The 22,297-nt window shown below is 38.3% G+C and overlaps 1 protein-coding gene across 2 annotated transcripts in view; it reads right to left on the bottom strand.

Moving 5' to 3' along the window:
* Positions 1–22,297, bottom strand: part of Fnip1 (folliculin interacting protein 1) — an 86,374-nt gene that overhangs the window by 36,654 nt on the left and 27,423 nt on the right. For both annotated transcript variants that reach the window (XM_036195131.1, XM_036195132.1), the window contains exons 2-5: positions 17,001–17,127; positions 5,595–5,729; positions 2,797–2,897; positions 2,465–2,539 (exon numbers count right to left, since the gene is read on the bottom strand). In XM_036195131.1, the coding sequence (XP_036051024.1) occupies positions 2,465–2,539; positions 2,797–2,897; positions 5,595–5,729; positions 17,001–17,127 (438 nt within the window). The remainder of the gene's footprint in view (positions 1–2,464; positions 2,540–2,796; positions 2,898–5,594; positions 5,730–17,000; positions 17,128–22,297) is intronic.

The raw sequence follows: 22,297 nt of genomic DNA, 5'->3' as shown, positions 1-22,297 counted from the left end.
CCATTGTGTATATGTACCATATTTTCTTTATCCATTCTTCAGTTGAAGGGCATCTAGGTTGTTTCCAGGTTTGGCTATTACAAACAATGCTGATATGAACATAGCTGAGCAAATGCCCTTGTGGTATGATTGAGCATTCCTTTGGTATATGTATTCCAGAGTGCTACAGCCGGGTCTTGGGGGAGATGGATTCCCAATTTTCTAAGGAAGCACCATATTGATTTCCAAAGTGGCTGTACAAGCTTGCATTCCCACCATCAGTGGAGGAGAGTTCCCCTTGCTCCACATCCTCTCCAGCATATGCTGTCTTCTGTGTTTTTGATCTTAGCCACTCTGACAGGTGTAAGGTGGTATCTCAGAGTCGTTTTGATTTGCATTTCCCAGACAATTAGGGATGTTGAGCAATTCCTCAAATGTCTTTCAGCCATTTGAACTTCCTCTATGGAGAATTCTCTGTTTAGTTCTATAGCCCATTTCTTAATTGGACTGTGGGGCATTTTGATGTCTAATTTCTTGAGTTCTTTATATATTCTGGATATCAGCCCTCTGTCAGATGTGGGGTTGGTGAAGACCTTTTCCCATTCTGTAGGCTGTCGCTTTGTCTTGTTGACCGTGTCCTTTGCTCTACAAAAGCTTCTCAGTTTCAACAGGTCCCATTCATTGATTGTTTCTCTCAGTGTCTGTGCTACTGTTGTTATATTTAGAAAGTGATCTCCGGTGCCAATGAGTTAAAGAGTACTTCCTACTTTCCCTTCTATCAGGTTCAGAGTAATTGGATTTATGTGGAGGTCTTTGATCCACTTGGACTTAAGTTTTGTGCATGGTGACAGATATGGATCTATTTGCAGCCTTCTACACATTGACATCCAGTTATGCCAACACCATTTGTTGAAGATGCTTTCTTTTTTCCATTGTACATTTTTGGCTTCTTTGTCAAAAATTATATGTTCATAGGTGTGTGGGTTAATGTCAGGGTCTTCAATTTGATTCCATTGGTCCACATGTCAGTTTTTATGCCAGTACCAAGCTGTTTTTATTACGGTAGCTCTATAGTAGAACTTGAGGTCAGGGATCGTGATGCCTCCAGAGGTTGTTTTATTGTACAGGATTCTTTTGGCTATCCTGGGTTTTTTGTTTTTCCATATGAAGTTGAGTATTATTCTTTCCAGATCTGTGAAGAATTGTGTTGGTAACTTGATGGGAATTGCGTTGAATCTGTAGATTGCTTTTGGTAAGATCGCCATTTTTACTATGTTAATCCTGCCTATGCATGAGCATGGGAGCTCTTTCCATTTTCTGACATCTTCTTCAATTTCTTTTTTCAGGGACTTAAAGTTCTTGTCATATAGGTCCTTCACATGCTTAGTTAGAGTAACCCCAAGGTATGTTATATCATTTGTGGCTATTGTAAAGGGTGATGTATCTCTGATTTCCTTCTCAACCTGTTTGTCTATTGTATATAGGAGGGCTACTGATTTTTTTGAGTTGATCTTGTATCCTGCTATGTTGCTGAAGGTTTTTATTAGCTGTATCAGTTCCTTGGTTGAATTTTTGGGGTCACTCATGTATACTATCATGTCATCTGCAAATAGGGAAAGCTTGAGTTCTTCCTTTCCCATTTGTATCCCCTTAATCTCCTTGTGTTGTCTTAGAGCTCTGGCTAGAACTTCAAGTACTATATTGAATAAGTATGGGGAGAGGGGACAGCCTTGCCTTGTTCCTGATTTTAGTGGTATTGCTTTGAGTTTCTCTCCATTTAATTTGATGTTGGCTATTGGCTTGCTGTAGATTACCTTTATTATGTTTAGGTATGTTCCCTGTATTCCTGATCGCTCCAAGACCTTTATCATGAAGGGGTGTTGGATTTTGTCAAATGCCTTTTCTGCATCTAGTGAGATGATCATGTGGTTTTTTTCTTTGAGTTTGTTTATATGGTGTATTACATTGACGGACTTTCGTATGTTGAACTTTCATTTTCTTTGAGAACAAAAGTAAATACTATACTTTCATTATGAAGTATCTTTTCCATAAATTTTTAAGAATTATCAGTTAAAATTAAGAAAAAAAGAAGACTGTACTGCTTTAAAATCAGTGATTTTTTTCATTTCTACTTCAGGATTCAATTTAAATAGTTGGTATTTTGGCAACATCATTTTTTATTATATTCAGAAGTAAATGATGTAGTTTTCCAGAAGATGTATTGGGAACCAAAATGTTGAATGCATTTCCATCATAGCCTAGTGTGCCTTTTCAGTCTACTCTTCTATATTGAGTTAGCAGTCATACCTTTGCATTTTTCAGTTTAATTATATTCAGAAAGGGTGTAATCTAGCTTCCATAAACTTTCAAACTTGAGTAAGATATAAAATATATGTACTATGACTTAAAAAGGCATTTTTTAGTGTTCATTCTTATATATCTTAAATATCAAATATCAATTTCCCCCTGCATCTATAGCACTTACGTATTGAGACTTCCACAGATACTGCTTCCAGTCCGGGCAGTGAAAACTTTGCTAAGCATGAGCTGTGGAGGTGAGCTACGAAAGAAAACACAATGTCAGAAAGAGATAAAACTAAAATACAATGACTTTTTGATTTACTATATGTAAATAAAAATGTGTACATTAGAGACTTCATGACATCATCACAAGGGCTGAGAAGAAACACTAAAACCATGACATCATAAGCTGGGCATCTCATGTACTCAATATGAGTAAAGATCTAAGAAATCCTCCCATCTTCAAAAAACCGGAACATCTACAATGAGTATGACATAAGAACAGAACTCCCTCACCGGATCTGATGAATTTTCAAAGTGGATCCTTTGTAGCTCATTGCTACTGAGCCAAACATCATTTCTCCAAGCATATTGGCATCAGAAGAGCACCGAGAACCCTGAATAAAAATTAAAAACATAAATGAAATTAAAGAATTAAAAGCCTTGTAGTGATTTAAAATATCTTTTTTATAAAATACAAACCTATGTTAGTTTTTCTAATAATTTTAATTCTGAATTATATAAACTGTTCTCCAATTTGTTCATCATATGGTTTCTTTTTTTTTTCGGTTTTTTGAGACAGGGTTTCTCTATGTAGTTTTGGTAGCTGTCCTGGATCTCACTCTGTACACCAGGCTGGCCTCAAACTCACAGAGATCTACCTGGCTCTGCCTCCCGAGTGCTGGGATTAAAGGGGTGTGCCACCGCCCAGCTCATATGGTTTCTTATGTTAAACCTAACCATATCACTAAATGGAAATCCCACTTATTTTTAGATTTGCACAGATATTGGTAGGTATAGTAATATCTATAATCCTAATAATAGGGAGACCAAGGCAGGAATATCTCAAATTTGAATCCAAGCAGGGTACTTGGGAGACGCTGACTCATTTAAGGATCAAAGAGAGGGAAGAAGAGAGAGGGAGGGAAGAAAAGGGTGGGAGGGGTTTGCACATTATTTGATTACATAAAAATACCATACTTCAGGCCGGCGGTGGTGGCACATGCCGGAGGCAGGCAGATCTTTGTGAGTTCGAGGCCAGCCTGGTCTCCAAAGCAAGCTCCAGCAAAGGTGCAAAGCTACACAGAGAAACCCTGTCTATCAGATAATGTTAATATATTTTCATGTGAAACAATCTACAATAAAGATCACAAAATTAACAAAGTGTGCTATCACTGCTGCCTTTTATATGCTTTCTTTACGGCGTCTGCTCATTCCACATACTCGCTCCTGGAAAGTAATTCAAAGATAATTTTCCAGTTACTGGATATCCTCCCCCCCCCCCCCCCCCCACACACAGGGTTTCTCTGTGTAGCTTTGCGCCTTTCCTGGAATACACTCTATAACCCAGGCTGGTCTCGAACTCACAGAGATCCACCTGGCTCTGCCTCCCAAGTGCTGTGGGATTAAAGGCATGCACCACCACTACCTGGCTGGAGATCATATTTTATCTAGCATATCAAGTATAACTGAATGCTTTCACTTAAAAAAGTGTATTTTGTGGGATTCTGACACAAAATATAATAATCAATCACTACCTTTTGGATCATTATAATCTTGGTCAGTTTTCTAATATATATTTATTTACTTACTTACTTACATATTTTCTTACCTCAGTCCTTTGTTTAATAAACAAGATTGTTTACAACCTCCCAGAGGCCTGAATCGTTTGGTTCTGCGTCTATTCACTCCCTGACCCCGGGATCAGAGACTGTGGGACCCCAGCTGCAGAGCAAGCAACACTCACAGTGCATCCTAGTCTGAGTACCCTAGATTGCCATCTGCTGCCCATTCCCCCAAATCCCCTTCCTCAAACCTTGGCTTTGCATACATTGCTGCTTTGAAAACTTTACATATAACCCACTGGGATGCACAAGTGAGAACACAATGTCAGATTAGCTTCAGTTCACTTGGATGTTGGGAAGCCTTAGCCAACAAGAGCTGAGACAAGAAAGTATTTTTCTATTCCTGTGTACAGTTAAAGGACTGCCCTGACCATGATCTTGAGGACCAGATTAATGACTGAGAAGCACACCACAGACAGAATATCAGGTTCTCAGCATCTGATCATTACTTTGTGTGCAGGAGAAAGCCCCTGAAGAGCCAGTCCTACCGGGTGGTGGTGGCACATAACTTTAATCCCAGCACTTGGGAGCAGAACCAGGCGGATCTCTGTGAGTTTGAGGCCAGCCTGGTCTACAGAGGGAGATCCAGGACAGGCATCAAAACTACACAGAGAAACCCTGTCTCAAAAAATCTAATATTTATTTTTAATCAAATAATATATACAGAAAAGGCAATTTTATATAATTTAACAAATTAGGAAAACCTCTCAAATTATGTAAATTTACTGAGTTATACAGGTAATATAAGGCAAAGCATTGTTAGGTGTTTGCTAAGGTTCTGTTCCTAGGTGAAGGAAAAACAAGAGTTTAACTGTGAATTGCCTCCTAACATGCAGATTTGAGTAACTTCAGAATCCTTTTACATACATTGCCTTCTCGGTGGGTACAGGATAAATTTCCACCCAAATGCAATCAATCATCTCTTACAAACAGAATGACCAAGATTCTATTTTAGCACCACTAAATACAAAGTATGTTTTATTTGTACAAACTTGGGATGTCATAAATTCACAGTAGATGATATAAACTTAGGATGAAACTAAATTGATCTTATTTCGCATAGTAAGCTTACATACAAGTTCCTATGTAGTTACTGATTTATTTAGCCTAAAAAAAGAAACCAATTTATTTCTGAAAAACAAATTATAATTACACTTTAATTTCCTACTATTGCCAAACTTTATTGGTATTTTAATTTTATTATTTAATAATAAAGAGGTACGAAAATAAATTACTCTGGGTACTCAATAATATGAATTAAGATAAAGATGAATAAAATATCTGCTACCAATACCATAGACCTCTGTATTTCCCCATCTTTCAAAATTATAAAAACTTACTTATTTAATGAATTTATCCATCTCTACAGCTACAATGTAAGCTCCAGGAAGGTACATAGGTACATAGCTGATAATGGTCCCTAGAAAGGTGATTAAAATGATTTGTAAATGAATAAATGAGTGATCTTACCTGGTACTTGGGACACTGGTCTTTTACATCAGAAGATAAATTGATAGAGCTATCCAAAGAGGAAGAACTATCTCCTCCTGGCTTCAGCTGACAGCATTTCCCGAAGACCTTGACTTGAGCATCATTACAGAGCTTCTGAAACACAAAGGATACTCCTATTTATAGTCCGATACATTTCTTTTTATCACAGATAAACTTAAAAGCAACATTTAAAAAAACACCTTGGAAAAAACAAGGATGAGATAACTGAAAATAACGCAACTTTAATATAATATTGTATTTTTCTTTATTTACTCCAGTACTATTTGGAGTGCATTTTTTTTCTCAGCAACATTATTAAACCACAGGAGTTTTCTTTATTATATGGCCAACACAATATTCATTAATTGTAACTTAGTAATCTATAATGGTGATTTTCAAATTATTTACTTTCAAAACTTTATACTCTTAGAAATTATTGAGAACATTTAAGGACTTTTGTTTATGAGTTTTATCTATTCATTATCTTAGAAACTAAAGCTGAGAAAGTTTTAAAAGTCTAATTAAATTTAACAATAATGTCATAAATTAACAAACAGCAGTGTCATGAAAAATTAACCATATGTAGTCTGTGAGGAAGGAAAAACATAAAATAGACTTATATTTTATAGGTACATATACCTGCTTAATGTTTTGTGTGTGGAGAGGGCAGTTCAAGACCTGAGCTCAGGGGCATGTGCATGGTAAGCACGTATTCTACCACTGGACTACAACCCTACTCCCATGTCTCATCTTCTAAAATTAAATGTATTTATGTGAAGAACAGATAAAGAATACATTTTAAATCTAGACGATTGTACTATCAAGTAAGACTAGCTGAAAGACTCACTTCTTTTTTAAAAAAGATTTACTTTTATACATCTTTGTGTTTTGCCGGCATGTATGTTTTAAACACCATACATGTACCTAGTGTCCATAGAGCCAGAAGGTGGTGTTGGATTCCCCGGAACTGTAATTAAGGATAGATGTGAGCTGTTGGGAACTAAAGCAAGTGCTTTCAATTATGGAACCCTCTTTCTAGCCCCAGGACTCATTTTTTTTTTTTACTTTATTATTCCTTTTCCTCTCTTCTCCAACCCACTGAACGCTGGAGCTTTCATGGCTCACAACAACCACAATTGCAATCCATTTAGGTCTGTAACACCACTAAAAAGTACTTCAATGCTTGATTCTTTCATGTACAAGACCTCAGATTTTCAGAAGAAGCAATCAGAGTGAAACTGTAATTTTCTGAAGAGTAATTATTTTATAGTTACATTATCACCAAAGGCTCTTTAAAACAAGGTACAGATAACTTCCACATCATCTGTAATCAAATGTAAAAGGAAAAGGAGCCTTAAAACTTTTTTTTAAAACTTTTTTTTTTTTAAAGATTTATTTATTATGTACACAGTGTTCTGCCTGCATGTATCCCTGCCTGCCAGAAGAGGGCACCAGATCTCATTACAGATGGTTGTGAGCCACCATGTGGTTGCTGGGAATTGAACTCAGGACCTCAGGAAGAACAGCCAGTGCTCTTAACTGCTGAGCCATCTCTCCAGCCTCCGCCATAAAACTTTTGAGTAGCAGCAGAGAAAAACAATGACAGCATGAAATTTGCAGGCAAATAGGTGGAACTAGAAAATATTATCCTGAGTGAGGTAACTCAAACCCAAAAGGACAAACATGGTATGTAATCACTCATAAGTGGATTCTAGATATAAAGCAAAGAACAATCAGACTGCAGCCCACAGAACCAGGGAGGCTATATAGCAGGGGGGACCATAGGATGACTGTGGCTTATAATAAGTTTTGGTTTTATTCTATTACTGGGCAAGCCTCAAACATTTCACTATTAGGATAAGAATTTATACTGTATTGAAAAAAAAAACGTTTGAGTAGATATGGTTAGTTCAAATCCTATGAACAGGTTATGTGAGTTCTTAAATCTTAGTTTGCTATCTGTGGTATGGGAAGAGAAACCATAACACTTACAGAATTTCTAATTATAATAGTCTAGAGAGCTAACTTAAACTTATTGATGTATAGTTATAAGTAGGAAACTAACCTAACTGAAGTCAAGGATTTCACTAGATACTTCTATTTATAATATTTCATTTAAATGCTTGTTAGTACCATTTAGTATTAGTATCCTTGGCCATATCTTTTGTTAAGAAGTCTTCTCTCATACATTACTTCCAACCAGTTTCCCCTCCCTGCACCCCTCCCAGTGCACCCCACCTCCTCTCTCCCTGAGATCCACTTCTCTTCCATTTCCCTTCAGAAAAGAGCAGGCCTCCCAGGGATATCAACTGAACATGTCCTGGGCTATATCTTAATAACCTTATTACTTACTAACAAAGTATTGCCAACCAAATACTAGTCCTCATGTACAACTCAGCATGGAAAATGCTACTAAAATACTCCATTTTACATGCGAGAAACATGAAGCAAAGAGACATTGCTTAAGTCTGTTATGTAATTACAAATAAAACTCAGTTGGCTTTATTTACCTCATACTACAAAGCACTTTTCCATCAGTCAACCAAAGTACTTAAGTGCTATAATGTGTCTCAACCATCTCAAGCTGCCCCCATCAAAAAAGAAGTCCCAAGCTCAATTTTTCCTCTTCTTGTCTCTGTCCACAGACAAGTTATTTCTCGAAGATCTGGCTCATTTCAATAAATAAAAAAACTTAGAAAAATCATTTAGAGGCTAGATATGTTCATAATATTGGATTCTCATGGTCCCTGCATTCTCTAAGGGGACAGAGCTTAAAAGTGTGTGCGTGCATGTGTGTGCCCATATGCCTGCTAAACAAACACAGTTTTAGATAGACATTTGCTGGGTCTATTTATGTATGTGGCTTTCTTTTTAATACATACACCAGACAAATAGATGCAGCTGAAAACAAATCATTTTGAGTAAGTTAATCCAAACCCAGAAAGACGAACATCATGTTTTCTCTCATTTGTGGATATTAGCTTTGAATCTTCCTTTGGAATTTCCATAAAGGCCAGGAAATTGCTAAGGGACCATAGGAAGGAGCTGTCAAGAAAGAGGAGATAGAACACACTGGTATAAAGAGTTTAAAGTCAATGATGGAACAGAAAGAGTTAAACTTGGGTCAGGAAGTGAAGAGTAAGATAGATAAAGGAGTATGGGGAAGGATAAATAACATTAAAGACCATTTAAAAAAGACATGTAGAAACCTACTGTTGTAGAATCTTCCTAAAATACAGAGAGAGACAGAGGCAGAGAGAGACACACAGAGAGAGAATAAGAGAAGAAAGAGAGAGAGAGAGAGAGAGAGAGAGAGAGAGAGAGAGTGTTAAAAAGTGTTATGGTGTAACAAGGCAACAATGCCCCTAGATATCAGAGGCTTAAATAAAAAGCCCATTGCCAGGAATGGGTTTCTCCTTTTGGGGTTGTTTCTAGGGTGGTTCCACAGATCTCCAAACAATAAAGGATATTGCCACTGGTCTTAGTTGCCTTCCAGAACTACACAGTAAGATCCTTTTGCTTAAAACAACTCATCCAAAGTCACAGAACATGGTAAAATTATGCTGATATGGACCTGGAAGCTTCAGCCCTATTAGCTAGTTTTCATAGTACTAGAAAGTGCTATCCAAGGTACTAGGGGAGAAAAGTAATCAGCAATCATTCCCAGCTAGAAACCCTACAAGTGACAAGAATGACTGGTCTAGAATGACATGTGTACTGGGGCAATAGTGGCATGAACATCATGAAAGTAACTGACCACTTTCTGGTTAGATTTAAGTCTCATTCCATAAGATAAAACCCACATCTGGTACCATCACCAAGCCAAAAACCTATGGCTCAACAGGTCACAGACTTGAGGGGAGAACCATCTACTATTATGCTGCTATACAGACATATTATTAAACTGAAAATCCTAATGATTTATCATTATACCAATAGATGAATGCATCTCTCAACCCTCACCTGAGAAACTTCTATTTGCAATAGATGGTGATTAACAAAATGATTCAAAACTGATGAAGCTGCAGAGAGTAAGAGACTACAGAATGTTTAGCTCTAAAGGGAACATACATACTGCACTTCCTAAGGCTTAGGGATCACTACAGTAGATGGCTGGAAAAGAGTAAGAGTCAGAGGTATTGGATAATTAAAAGGAAACATTATCTTCTGGACACAGCAGAGCAGCTACACATATGAACTCACAAGTGGTCACGACAGCACGTACAGAACCTGTGCCAGTCTAAACCAGAACAAATCCCAGAATGGAGAGGGGAGTTGAACACACAATCCCACTCCTAGCTGTAGAGTTACTGGCAACTATTAGCTGCTGACATCAGAGAGAGATGCTTTTCTTTATGAGTGTATGCCCTAGAAATTTGACCATGTCACAGCAGAAGACTACTATCTAAGAATATCTGAGCAACACAAATTAGTCTTGAGGGTTTTTTTTTAAGTGACAAAAAGTTGAGTGCATAGGGAGTGGAGTTGATCTGGGAAGAATTGGAATATAAATATGGTGTGGGAAGAGGGGGTATAAATGTCATCAAAATATGTTGTATGAAACTCTCAAAGAACTAAAAAAATATTTTTAAGGAGCTCTTTGAACACAAGAATCCTGCATTTGTGGGCAATACTAACACAGAGGTTATTAAATGAAAATGTCAGTGCCAGACATGGGCCACCACCCTATAAGTTACTAGTAAGAGAAGCCCTAGAGACCTCCACATAAAACAAGTTATTGTCATTGCTTTTGGTTGCCAACCATTCTTGGATGGTAAGATCCTATTAGGGAAAAATATAACACACTTTGGTTACAAGACACAGAGAAATCAATTTGGAATTTACCTAAAAGAAATTCCTCCCTACTGGCTAGTTTTCATAATGTAGAAGGTGCTATGAAGGCCATTGTGGAAGAAAGCAGTGAACCCTGAATGTTAAAATACCGACCTGCTGGGCAATATGTGCTCATTGTTAAAAGAGTGATATAGAGATTACAGGGATAACCTACTGCTTTCTGATTAGATTTGAGGCCTGATTTACAGAAGAGATGTGGTGATGTATTGTGTCCCCAATATATCATGCACCCTAATAAAGTTTATCTGAGGATCAGAGTAAAAAGCCAGCCACTATAGTAAACACAGAGGTCAGGCAATGGTAGCACATGCCTTTAATCCTATCACTCGGGAGGCAGAGATCCATCTGGATCTCTGTGAGTTCAAGGCCACACTGGGAACAGAGCCAGGCATGGTAGTACATACCTTTAATCCCAGCACTAACCATAAATGTCTGGAGATCTGTACAAACAGGAAAGGAAGTAACAGAGCAGGGCAGGGAGAGGAAGTTATATAGCTGGGCAGAGAGAGGAAATGAGATGGCAAAACAGAAAGGCATACAGGCTTGAGCATACAGGAAGTAGGTCTCTTTAGAAACTGAGGTGTCAGTGAGGTGAGGTTGTCTGTGGCTTGTCCTATTTCTCTGATCTCTCAGTTTTTCACCCCAATATCTGGCTCCGAGTTTTTAATTAATAAGACTGATTAGCAATTCGTCTTACAAAGAGAATTCATGGTTAGTACTATAAACCTAGTCAAAAGCCTATGCCTCAGTAGGTCTGGCTCTAGCTAGGAATCTACTACTTTTATTTTGTTAAATGAATATGTCATCAAATCACTTTTTAAATATTTGTACTTATGCCCACAGAGTAGTGACACTTTCAGTTTTGTTCAGAAAAGCTTGTTTTTAAGCCAGCTGTTTGGTGTACACCTTTAATCTCAGGACTTAGGAGGCAAAGAAAGGCATATCCTTGAGTTTGAGGCCAGCCTGGTCTACAGAATGACTTCCCAGGATAGCCAGGGCTACACAGAGAAACCTATCTCAAGAAAAGAAAAAAAAAAGCATCTTTTTGCAGTTGGCAGCAGTTAATGCAGAAATTCATAACTGGCGAAAGTGCTGAGAACAAGTGGCTGCTGAATGCTCTGTCATAAATGAGATGTCTATGTCACACCCTCCCAGACTCAGGGATCATTATAGAAGAGAGAGTAGAAAGAATGTAAAAGCCAGAGGTTGGAGTGGAATGTTACAGAACACTATTTTCTGGACATGATATGGTCACATAATTATCTGTACAAGACTAGACCTGTCAACATCTTGTATAGGCTGGAGAGGGAGCTATAAGGTCTTACTCATCCCTGAGGACCTTTAGGCACTTAATGGTGGAGGGAGAGATTTTTGTTTGTTTGTTTTCCAAGACAGGGTTTCTTTGTTGCCCTGGCTGTCCTGGAACTCATTCTATAGACCACACTGAGATCTGCCTGTCTCTGCCTCTGGAGGGCTGAGACAATTTTTTTCAGTAGTATAGCTCCTGGTAAGGTACCTATGCTCCTATAAATAACCTCTAATCCATGCTCTTATAAGCAACCTTAATGAAACTCATCAGGTCACAAAAACAAAAATGATGAAGATTTGGAAGAGTAACTTGGAAAAGGATAGTGTAGTAGTTTAAATGTAATTGGCCCCTATAAGCTCATAGGGACTGGCACTATTAGGAGGTGTAGCCTTGTTGGAGGAAGTATGTCATTGTAGAGGCGGGCTTTGAGGTGTCCTATCCTCAAGCTATGCCTAGTACAGACTACTTCATGTTGCCTGCGAGTCAAGATGTAAGAACTCTGAGTTCCTTCTGTCTGCCTGCATGCTGCCTTGTTTCCTGCCATGATGATAATGGACTAAACCTCTGAACTATAAGTGAGCCACTCCAATTAAATGTTTTCTTTTATAAGAGTTGCCTTGGCCATGGTGTCTCTTCACAGAATAGAAACCCTCACTAACAAGGTTGGGAATCAGTGGGAGTGGGAGGGAGATACAGGATATTGAGGGAGATAAGAAGGTTGAGTAGCAAGTGCATAGCACTGGAGGAATAAGGCCAACAGACATACTATTATGAAAGAGAAGAGACCAAGATACTCCATGGAAAGATCACTAGAAAAGAGAAAGAAAGAAGAGATAGAGAGAAACACCAAAAACAGACACCAAGGATAGCCTAACAGAGAAAGAGAGATTAGCAGACACTGAGAAACAATAAAGAAGGAACAGATACAAAAAAGGACTGAGGGGTATGAACACCATGTCTCCCCAAAATTGGTGTTAAAATATGAATCTGTGATAGTATGGTATTAGGAGGTCCGGACTTTGGAATGTTCTTTGGTAATAAGGGGGGAGCATCTCATAATGGAAAGAGCACCCATACAGAAACAATTTCAGAGTGATCTTACAATAAATCAACAGTCTGTAATCTGGAAGAGAACCTGCCAAAAACCCAACATGCCAGCACTCCATCCTGACCTTCTAGTCTGTACTGTTTTGTTATTCTGTCTGAATAACCACACACAGAGAGAAAGTTAAACATTATTTTGTTATGGTGAAACAAGATGGCTCAGTTGGTATAAGTGCCTGCTCTTCATCCCCAGATTCCACATGGTGGGAGGGGTGACTCCTGAAACTTGTAATCAGATTTCCACACACAATAAAATAAAATGCAACAAATTTTTAAATTTTTCTTGATGTTAGTGACCCTTTATCAATATATATATAGGCAAAGAAAAAGGTCACAGAAAAAGACATGAGCAGGAGAGAATAATGAAGCATCAATCCAGAAAAGATGGGCAAGAAATTTGGAAAACAGTATAAATCAAGACATATAGAAAAAGTAAGGTTTATTTTTAAAAAAAGATGCAGAATAAATGAAATGCACAATGAGCAACATTAATCAAGATAAAGGTGCCAGACACTGTAATGTAGTAAAACATTACCAGACACAAAGAAAACCTCAGTAAATGTTGGACTAAGCAAGAGTATTGTTAATGTTAGTTAATTTGTCAAACTTAGCAAACTTTTGTTAAGCTTTATAGTAGCCTAAATACAAAGAAGTGCTCATGATCATATTTATAGTTGTTTTTAGATTTCAAAGGTCTTAATTATCTCTATTTCTATGACTTTGAGATTTTTTTTTTTTTTACCACTTAAGCTATTCAAACTAAAATGGTGGATTTATCAAACATTTTATTTTTCCCATCACCATATCCAACCACTTTTCATACAGCAGACAAGGTGACTTTTTGAAATTCAAGTTTGATCTCTTCAGTGATTTCCCTCTGTACTTGGGATATCCAAACATCTAACCCTGAATACTATGCCCCTGCCTCATCCCTACTCAACCTTCACCTCCAGCTACTTTGCATATTATTTGCTATCACTCCAGCCAAGGTGGGATTTTTTAATTCTCCAATTTACCAAGCTCCCAAATCACCCTGCAGACTTTTTATCAACTGTTACTGTTATTTCTTCACATTTCAGCTTTTATTTTACTTTTTCAGTAAGGGAGACTGTCACTCAAATTGATAGAAACATAGTTCCTTACTGTTGGCATCTTATTAAGTATTCTGTAAGCTTTCTTCACAGTACTTTCACAATTTAGAATTATGTGTATGTTTATTTGTTCATTATTTACCTGCCCTAATAGGCTATATGTAGAAACTAAGAGGGCACAGGCTGCTAAATTTCCAAGTACTTAGTATTTTATAAACCCTTGGGTAACTTGTTATAGATGCTTTTCTCATCAGATTACAAAGTGTGAGAAAGGGGATAAACAATCTACACGAAGCACAATCTCTAAAAGTTTGAAATTTCTTAATAATTAGGTGCAATATAGTAAAATCTAGCAATCAAAAAAGATGAACACCTATTATTGTGGCAGATGCTAAAGACACATTTGTAAATAAGATAACAGACCATGAAATACATACTCATTTTTTTTCAGAAGGCAAAAATCTCAAATGAACCCAATTCTTTAAAAAAAAAAAAAAAATTCTCAATAAAAAGTTCAACTGATAGGAAAAACTTCCTCTAAAGTATTTTGTTTTCAGTTGATCATTGGAATGTTGGTAGAAAGTGACAACCTAAAAAGAGGGAGAAACCCATTCTAGGCCTGGGGCACTTTGTCTTTATGTCTTAAGATGTAATGGCAGTAGCCAACACTAGGCTCTCTTGCCCAACCAAATAAACGTCTTATTGTTGCTAAACTAATAACAATGTTTCAAAATATGGTGTTAAAGATTTAAAGAACAGATACAGGTTCTTGACTCCACTTAAGAGTAGGGAAAGTATGTTATCAGGACTTCAGACTTCATTTGCTTTATATCATCAGATAAATATTTTCCCTTCTCTAGGTCTCACTTTCCCTGATTTTACAATCAGAGGTCTAAGCAGATTCTCTATAAGGCTCCCAGTAGTTCCTAGGTCATATTTAATAACATCATCATATAAGGCAGTGGTTCTCAATGTTCCTAATGCTGAGAGCCTTTAATACAATTCCTCATGTTGTGGTGACCCCCAACCATAAAAACCTTTTTTGTTGCTACTTCATAACTGTAATTTTGCTGTTATGAATTGTAAGGTAAATATTTGTGTTTTCCAATGGCCTTAGGTGACTCCTGTGAAAGGGTTGTTCGACTCTCAGAGGGGATGTGACCCACAGGTATAAGGGAATAAATGTCAAACAAAACCAGTTTCTGGTTAGATTGATGACATGTAACCCAAGTGTTGTCTTAAAAAAACAAACAAGCAAACAAAAATTCATGGAGTCAAATCAGATATTTGTTGGTTAATCCCACAAGCTTTGTGCCAACATTGCTCTAGCATATCTTGCAAACAGGACATCACTGTAGATGAAAGGGTTGGTGTTTACATTTCTCCTTTGGTAGCATGCAGAGTACCTTCCTGTAACCAAGATACTAGCACAGAAGGGTGAAGGCTCTATGTAGGCACCAGCACAACTTCTCCAGGTTCAATAAGTTGTGTAGGTGTCATCTTCAGCAATAGGGCCTTGCCATCAGTTTGTGGAGAGCAGCCTACAGTCCTGGTTGTTTGGGGGTTCTTATGAGACAGACCCCTTTGGCAAACAATTCAATTTAACGTAACCTATTCCCAGTAATGGAAGCTTCATTTAGTGACAAGAGATATCCAGTTGGATCTCTGTCTCCTCCATTATACATGTACATATTTCAGGAAACTTCTGCTGTATTAGGTTTTCGTACTACTTATACTTAACACTGCATGGATGACAAAGAGCCTAAGATTAGATAGCCCAGAGACCTAGGGTAAAACCAAATACTATCATTCTTCTAAAAGAATGCAGCAATAAAATGACTCCAAATGACATTCTGCTGTACTCATAGTCCAGTGCCTTGCTCAGCCATCATCAGGGAACCTTCCTCCTGCAGCAGACAGGAACAAATACAGAGACCTACAGCCAGCCATGCAGTGAGTTAGAGACCTTGGAACACTAAGCCATAAAATACTATCTCCATCAAAGCCCTCCCTCAGAGCTCAGGGAACCCTGCAGAAGAGAAGGCAGAAAGATCATAAAAGCCAGAGGGAATGGAGGACACCAAGAGAAAAATAAATAAACAAGGTACTCTCGATCAACAAGATTAACACCTATATGAACTCACAGAAACTGAGGCAACATTCACAGGGTCTGTATGGGTCTGTATCAGATGGGGTCTTAAAGTTGAAAGGAGAAACAGAAATGTCCCCATCCTTAATCCAGAAGCTATCGCCAATTGATAACCACTTACAAATGAAAATTTAGTTTTCTCTAAGGGAGTCTCACTGGGGAAACTAACTACTATTAAGGATAGGTTGCATATCCAGCAGTAGATGGCCAACAGAAAATGAATTCAATGGCATCTTTAGAGGTTCCTTGTCTCATAATGTCATGTCATGGCTTAAAAAAAATCTTACTTTGTATATATATACATATATACATATATACATACATACACACACACACACACACACACACACACACACACACACACACACACACATATCCCTCCCTACCCTACAGGTCCTTTTCACAGCTACCAGTTTAACATTTTTAGGGAATTTTTGAGTGTGTGATTAAGTGGGTCTCTGCATCTGTATGTTTCTTGTGCCTTGTTCTTTTTTTTTTTTTTTCCTGGAGCTGAGGACCAAACCCAGGGCCTTGCGCTTGCTAGGCAAGCACTCTACCACTGAGCTAAATCCCCAACCTGGTTTTTCTTTTCTAATGAGAGACAGAAAGGGGTTAAATCTGGATGGGAAGGGAAGTGAGGAGGAATTGGAAGGAGCAGAGGGAAGGGAAACTGTAATCAGGATATATGAGGGGGAAAAAGTTTATTTTCAATAAAAAGGAAAAAAAGAGAGAAAAAAATCTCAAAATTAGGACTCTGAATTTTAAACAGGCTAGAGATGTTTTGTATTAACAAATTACCATAGTTGAAATTATATTAATTCTTTCTTGAATTATTAAAATACCCAAGATAAAATTTCAAACAAATGAACAACACTCACCGATACTGATGTGTCCTCATTTTTTCTCTTAACACTGGAATCAAACAATACATTTCTCCCTCGTCTTTCGCAGTCTTGATAAACGATCAGTCGAATCTGGCTTGGGTCAAACTCTGGCAAGGGCCAACTTAGAAAAAAAAAAAGGATCCACTTTAGTTACCTTAATAAATACTCCATATATATTCTTATAACTAAAAGTCTTCTCTGATAGACTCAGAAGCTGTATTACTATTACTGAAGAACATACACCTGATCTTTACATAAAATGCCACTATTTGGTTCAAGGTGTTAAAAAGTTACATAGGTATGATTGTTAGATTAAAAATAAAAATACAAATTTTTTTTAAAAAATTGGCTACTATCAATATATAAGATAGTCAATTTATATAAAGGATTAACTTACTAAATATAATGTAAGCACAAATTACTAATAAAAATATGCTGATCTCATGGAGAGATGACATAAAGTTAACTAATTTTTAAGTTGTTTTTCTGCAACACAGAAGTATAAAAATAGAAATAGTTTTGCTGTAGGTCAAAACAGGGATATATTGTGAGTTAAACAGGCACACAAAAAGCTACTGCATTTTTATTTAAATAAAAGTTAGAACCTGGCAAGATTCAGTCTGAGAATGCCTACTATTTAAAATTCTAAAAAAAGAAAGAAAAGTGAACTGCAGGTAGTACTCTAGTCACTGCCCAGCCTGCTACCCTCTTTCCGTGGACTCACTAATGAAGGGGAGGGAAATGTGGATGGAAAGAGGGGAGGGAGGAGGAGGGAAGCTGACAGCCCCAAAGTTTGGAGATGGTTACCTCAGAGAGGAAGAACACATGAAGTACAACAGGAAGGGACATACCAGGTGGATCAGGGCAGTTACTAGGTCGCATCAAGACAACACTGAAGTACATTTTTCACTTCACAATACATATTTGGGGGGGAAGCAAAAACACCAGACCTTTATTTGTGCATTGTCACAATTTAAAGATTAATGTCTCTGTTGGAAACTGATGGAAGTCTGACCCTGCACATCAAGCTAAAGCAGATATCCATCCTCAAGACAGCACTGGCTTGCATTACACAGGACTCTACTTTAAACTATGACAGAACAGACCAACAGAGGTTGAAAATCAAGAAGTGGCTTCACGGAACCCACAGAAAGTACAATGGCAGTAACTAAAAAGCATCCAGCAGCTTTGGAATTGTCACTGGTGATCACAGCAAGGAAAGTTCTAAGGAGTAAAGAGAACAGAAGTCAGATTGCACAGGACTAAAGAAGAAAAAAGGCAACTTTCACAAAGAGAAAGGAGTTGAGAATTAAGAGCGATGGGTATTTTGTTACTAAGAAAGGAAATATGTGAATATGTTTACACTCCAATGCAGTTTGAGGTGGAGAGGAAATTACAGGTCTTTGAGGAAGTGGTGGAGTGAATACTGTTTAAAGAATTAACTCAAGAGCTGCCTTCTCAGCCTTTGCCTAGGATCAAGTTCACTATAAAAAGTAACTTTGCATTGGAACAGTAAGACTTCTGAGCAACGCTGTAATCCTACACATAGTTAACAATCATGAGAATATGACTGGCCACAAACTGCACAGGTGATTTTTTTTTTTTCTTTAGAAGCTTTCAGGGTGCTTGAATTTGAATCAGGCAGAGACAAAGTAAAGGATTTTGAAAGATAAATGGCGAAAAGGAAAGAAGATACTGAAGGTGTAGCAGAAAACTGCAAGAATACAACTGAAACTATGGAGCCTAAATTAGGAAAATCATGAGACTATGAAGCTAGGAGAAGAACGAAGGCATACTAGTCAAAGTGCTAAGAAAGGAGTGGGGAGGAGGATCAGTACAGACAGGCCACCAGAGAGGAAGAAAAACTCACAGTGCAGTGCTTACGAAAGTCAAGGGAGATGAGGAAAGCAGCAGTGCGCAGAACCAAAGGCTGCAGGAAGACAAAGCTCCACAAATACTAAGTCAGCCATCTGGCGGGTCAGCCACTTGCTGGGCTTGGTTCTCTCACTAGAACCGGGAAAGAGGGGAGAGTTAAGTAACAACAGACGGGGACTGAGAAGAAGGGCAGCAAGACTGAAGATTCTAAGCACTTTCTTGGTCAAAGAGGATGGTGACACAGAAACTGGGGGTGATATAACTGCCCCTGTAAACTGCATGGGTTTGAATTAAAAGACAATCTACATAGTCAGGAAGAAACTGGGATTATCTTGAACCAAGACCAATGGTCACCTTAGACAGCCAGAAGAGGTGAGCTTATGAGGCTTTTCTCTTAAAAGATAAAGGTATGCAGATATGAAATGTCCAGAAATGCATAAAGGAGAAACACATTTAATGTTTATATTTCTAAATTAAGGGAAGGAACAGAAAAAGAACTTAAGTGTAGCTAGAGAAAACTGGCAAATCAATGTTCCAGAAAAGTTAGAACTGAGCATACTACCAAGAAGGTCCCTGATGAACTGTAGAATATATTTAATGAGGTCAAGGAAAAAATGACCTACAAATGAAAATTACTACAGATGGATGTGCAGGGTTGAAGGAATGAAATAGTTATTTAAATTTGATCATTTGTTTTATCTGAAAAGTACACATTTTCAGAAGCATATATGAGTTGGGTGGCCTTAACTAGGTAGGGTACAGGACTTAAGATACAAAAGTCTATAAAAATGATCAATATAGGGGAAAGTGCTAGCCCTAGCAAAGGTACAATTAGACTGAAGACCAAGCTGAATCACAAGTTTGAGATAAGCCTCGGCTACAAAATGAGACTTGATTTTTTTTTTCATTTTTCTTTACTGTGGTGGTATTGTGTTCCCCAAAATATTGTGTGTTCCCCAAGATAAACTTATCTGGGGTCAGAGAGCAGGACGGCCACAATATTAAACACGAGGTTAGGCAGAGGTAGCACATGCCTTTAATCCCAGCACTCGGGAGGCAGAACCAGGCAGATCTCTGAGTTCAAGGCCACATTAGAAACAGCCAGGCATAGTGACACACGCCTTTAATCCCAGGGAGTGACGGCAGAAAGTGAAAGATATATGGCATAAAGACCAGAAACTAGAAGCATTTGGCTGGTTAAGCTTTTAGGCTTTGGAGCAACAGTTCAGCTGAGACCCATTCAGATAAGTTTGCAGTCTGAGGAAACAAGACCAGCTGAGGAACTGGCGAGGTGAGGTAGCTGTGGCTTGTTCTGTCTCTCTGATCTTCCAGCGTTCACCCCAATAACTGGCCTCAGGTTTGTTTTTATTAATAAGACTTTTAAGATCCCTACTACACTTTACTAAGGAATTTTCCACTCACTCCACACACCACCCCCAGATCTTCCCTCTTCCCTCCTCCCACCCCCCAGCCCTCTCTCCCAAGCTACCCCGAATCCCCACATCCCCCAAACCAAGGTCTCCCATGGGGAGCCAGCAGAGCCTGGCACACTGAGCCCAGGCAGAGACCTGATTTTTAAATGATAATAAAAGTGACAGCAAGAAAGAAGTGATCTATACTTCACTATCTGAGGAAATGTGGCCAGAATGGCCCTGCTTTAAGCAAAGAATGCTAAATGTCAGTGGTTTCCTCAGATTGCCCACACACTGTCACTGCTGCACCCAATCCTCCTCACTATCCTGGAAGTTGGTGCTGTGGATATCACTCTGTGTAAGTAAAGTTCTGATTGGCCAGTGGCCAGGCAGGAAGTATAGGCGGGACAAGAGAGAAGAGAATTCTGGGAAGTAGAAGGCTGGGGAAAGACACCGCCAGCTGCCGCCATGAAAAAGCAACGTGAAAAGACACCGGTAAGCCAGAAGCCATGTGGCAAAGTATAGACTAATAGAAATGAGTTAATTTAAGATAGAAGAAGCAGATAGCAAGAAGCCTGCCACGGCCATACAGTTTTTAAACAATGTAAGTTTCTGTGTGCTTTCTTGGTTGGGTCTGAGAGACTGTGGGACTGGTGGGTGAGAGAGATTTGTCCTGACTGGGCCAGGCAGGAAAACTCTAACTACAAGTTGGTGTAAATTCTGAAATCTGTAGTAGATACAGAAAACTCACTTAAAAATTATGTCAAAAAGATATCGGATTAAGCCCAGCACTTGGGAGGCAGAGCCAGGTGGATCTCTGTGAGTTCAAGGCCAGCCTGGGCTACAGAGCGAGATCCAGGACAGCCAGTGCTACACAGAGAAACCTTGTCTCGAAAATCAAAAAAACAAAAACAAACAAAAAATTATACTTAGAATATACTAGAACATAGTATAAAATAAATAACATCCCCAAAGAGGATCAACTTGTTAATATGAAAATAATATGACTAAGGATATGAAATTTAGAATCAGAACAGGAAAGTCTCAGGAAAAGCAGATTTGGCTGGCCAAGATTTGTTTATTCCTTCTAGCCCACGCACCTTGTTAAGAAAGCCAATTGAGTAAAAATTTTTGATTTTTCCAAGTAAGTTTCAGAAATCAAATACTTTTCTGAGACTGTAGCTAATGACCTTTCTCTTCTCCTCTGTACTTTTTAAGTCTTTCCATCGCCTGTCCTGTTTACTGTTGACAAAGACTTTTTAAAGAGAAATATTTTTGGTTCCACTGATGGTCAGATAGCCTAAATTCTTTAGCAAAGAAGCAGTGGTTAGCCCAATTATCTATCACTGTCAGATTCTATGCTAGGCTGAACAAATAAAGTACATGACAATCCAACTCCTAGGCCACAGAGATATCAGAACTAATGCCTACAGACTGTTATTTTTGCCCAGGAGCTTTCTTATTAAAATCAGCCTTATAAAGAATAAAGGGAAAAAGTGATTGATAGAGAAAAAGCTGGGTCAGTTCTATAGCTTTTGCAAGTAGTAGCAGCCACACAGCACACACACACAAAAGAAGCTGCCTGTTTTTCTGATTCTTATAGACCTTGCATTATTGTCAGAAACAATAATGTTTAGCAGGGTATAGTAGCTCACACCTACAATCCCAGACTGAAACCTGGATTTCCTAGAGTTTGAGTCTAACCTGGGGCTACATAATGAGTTCTAGGCCAGCCTGCAATACAGCATGAGATCCTGTCTTAGAAAAAGAAGCAAACAAACAAACAAATGGACTATTTCAGTTGGCTGAATGCTTGCATGAAGATTTGTGTTCAATCTTCAGCACTTTATAAGCCCAATAAAGCCAGGCGATGGTGGTGCACGCCTTTAATCCCAGCACTCGGGAGGCAGAGACAGACAGATCTCTGTGAGTTCAAGGCCAGCCTGGTCTCCAAGTGAGTTCCAGGACAGGCGCAAAGCTACACAGAGAAACCCTGTCTCAAAA

The sequence above is a fragment of the Onychomys torridus genome, chromosome 8 (assembly GCF_903995425.1).
Source record: "Onychomys torridus chromosome 8, mOncTor1.1, whole genome shotgun sequence".
NCBI classification, from domain to species: Eukaryota; Metazoa; Chordata; class Mammalia; order Rodentia; family Cricetidae; genus Onychomys; species Onychomys torridus.
Note: the sequence above shows the minus strand (reverse complement) of the source record. Positions and strands in the feature narration are given on the sequence as shown.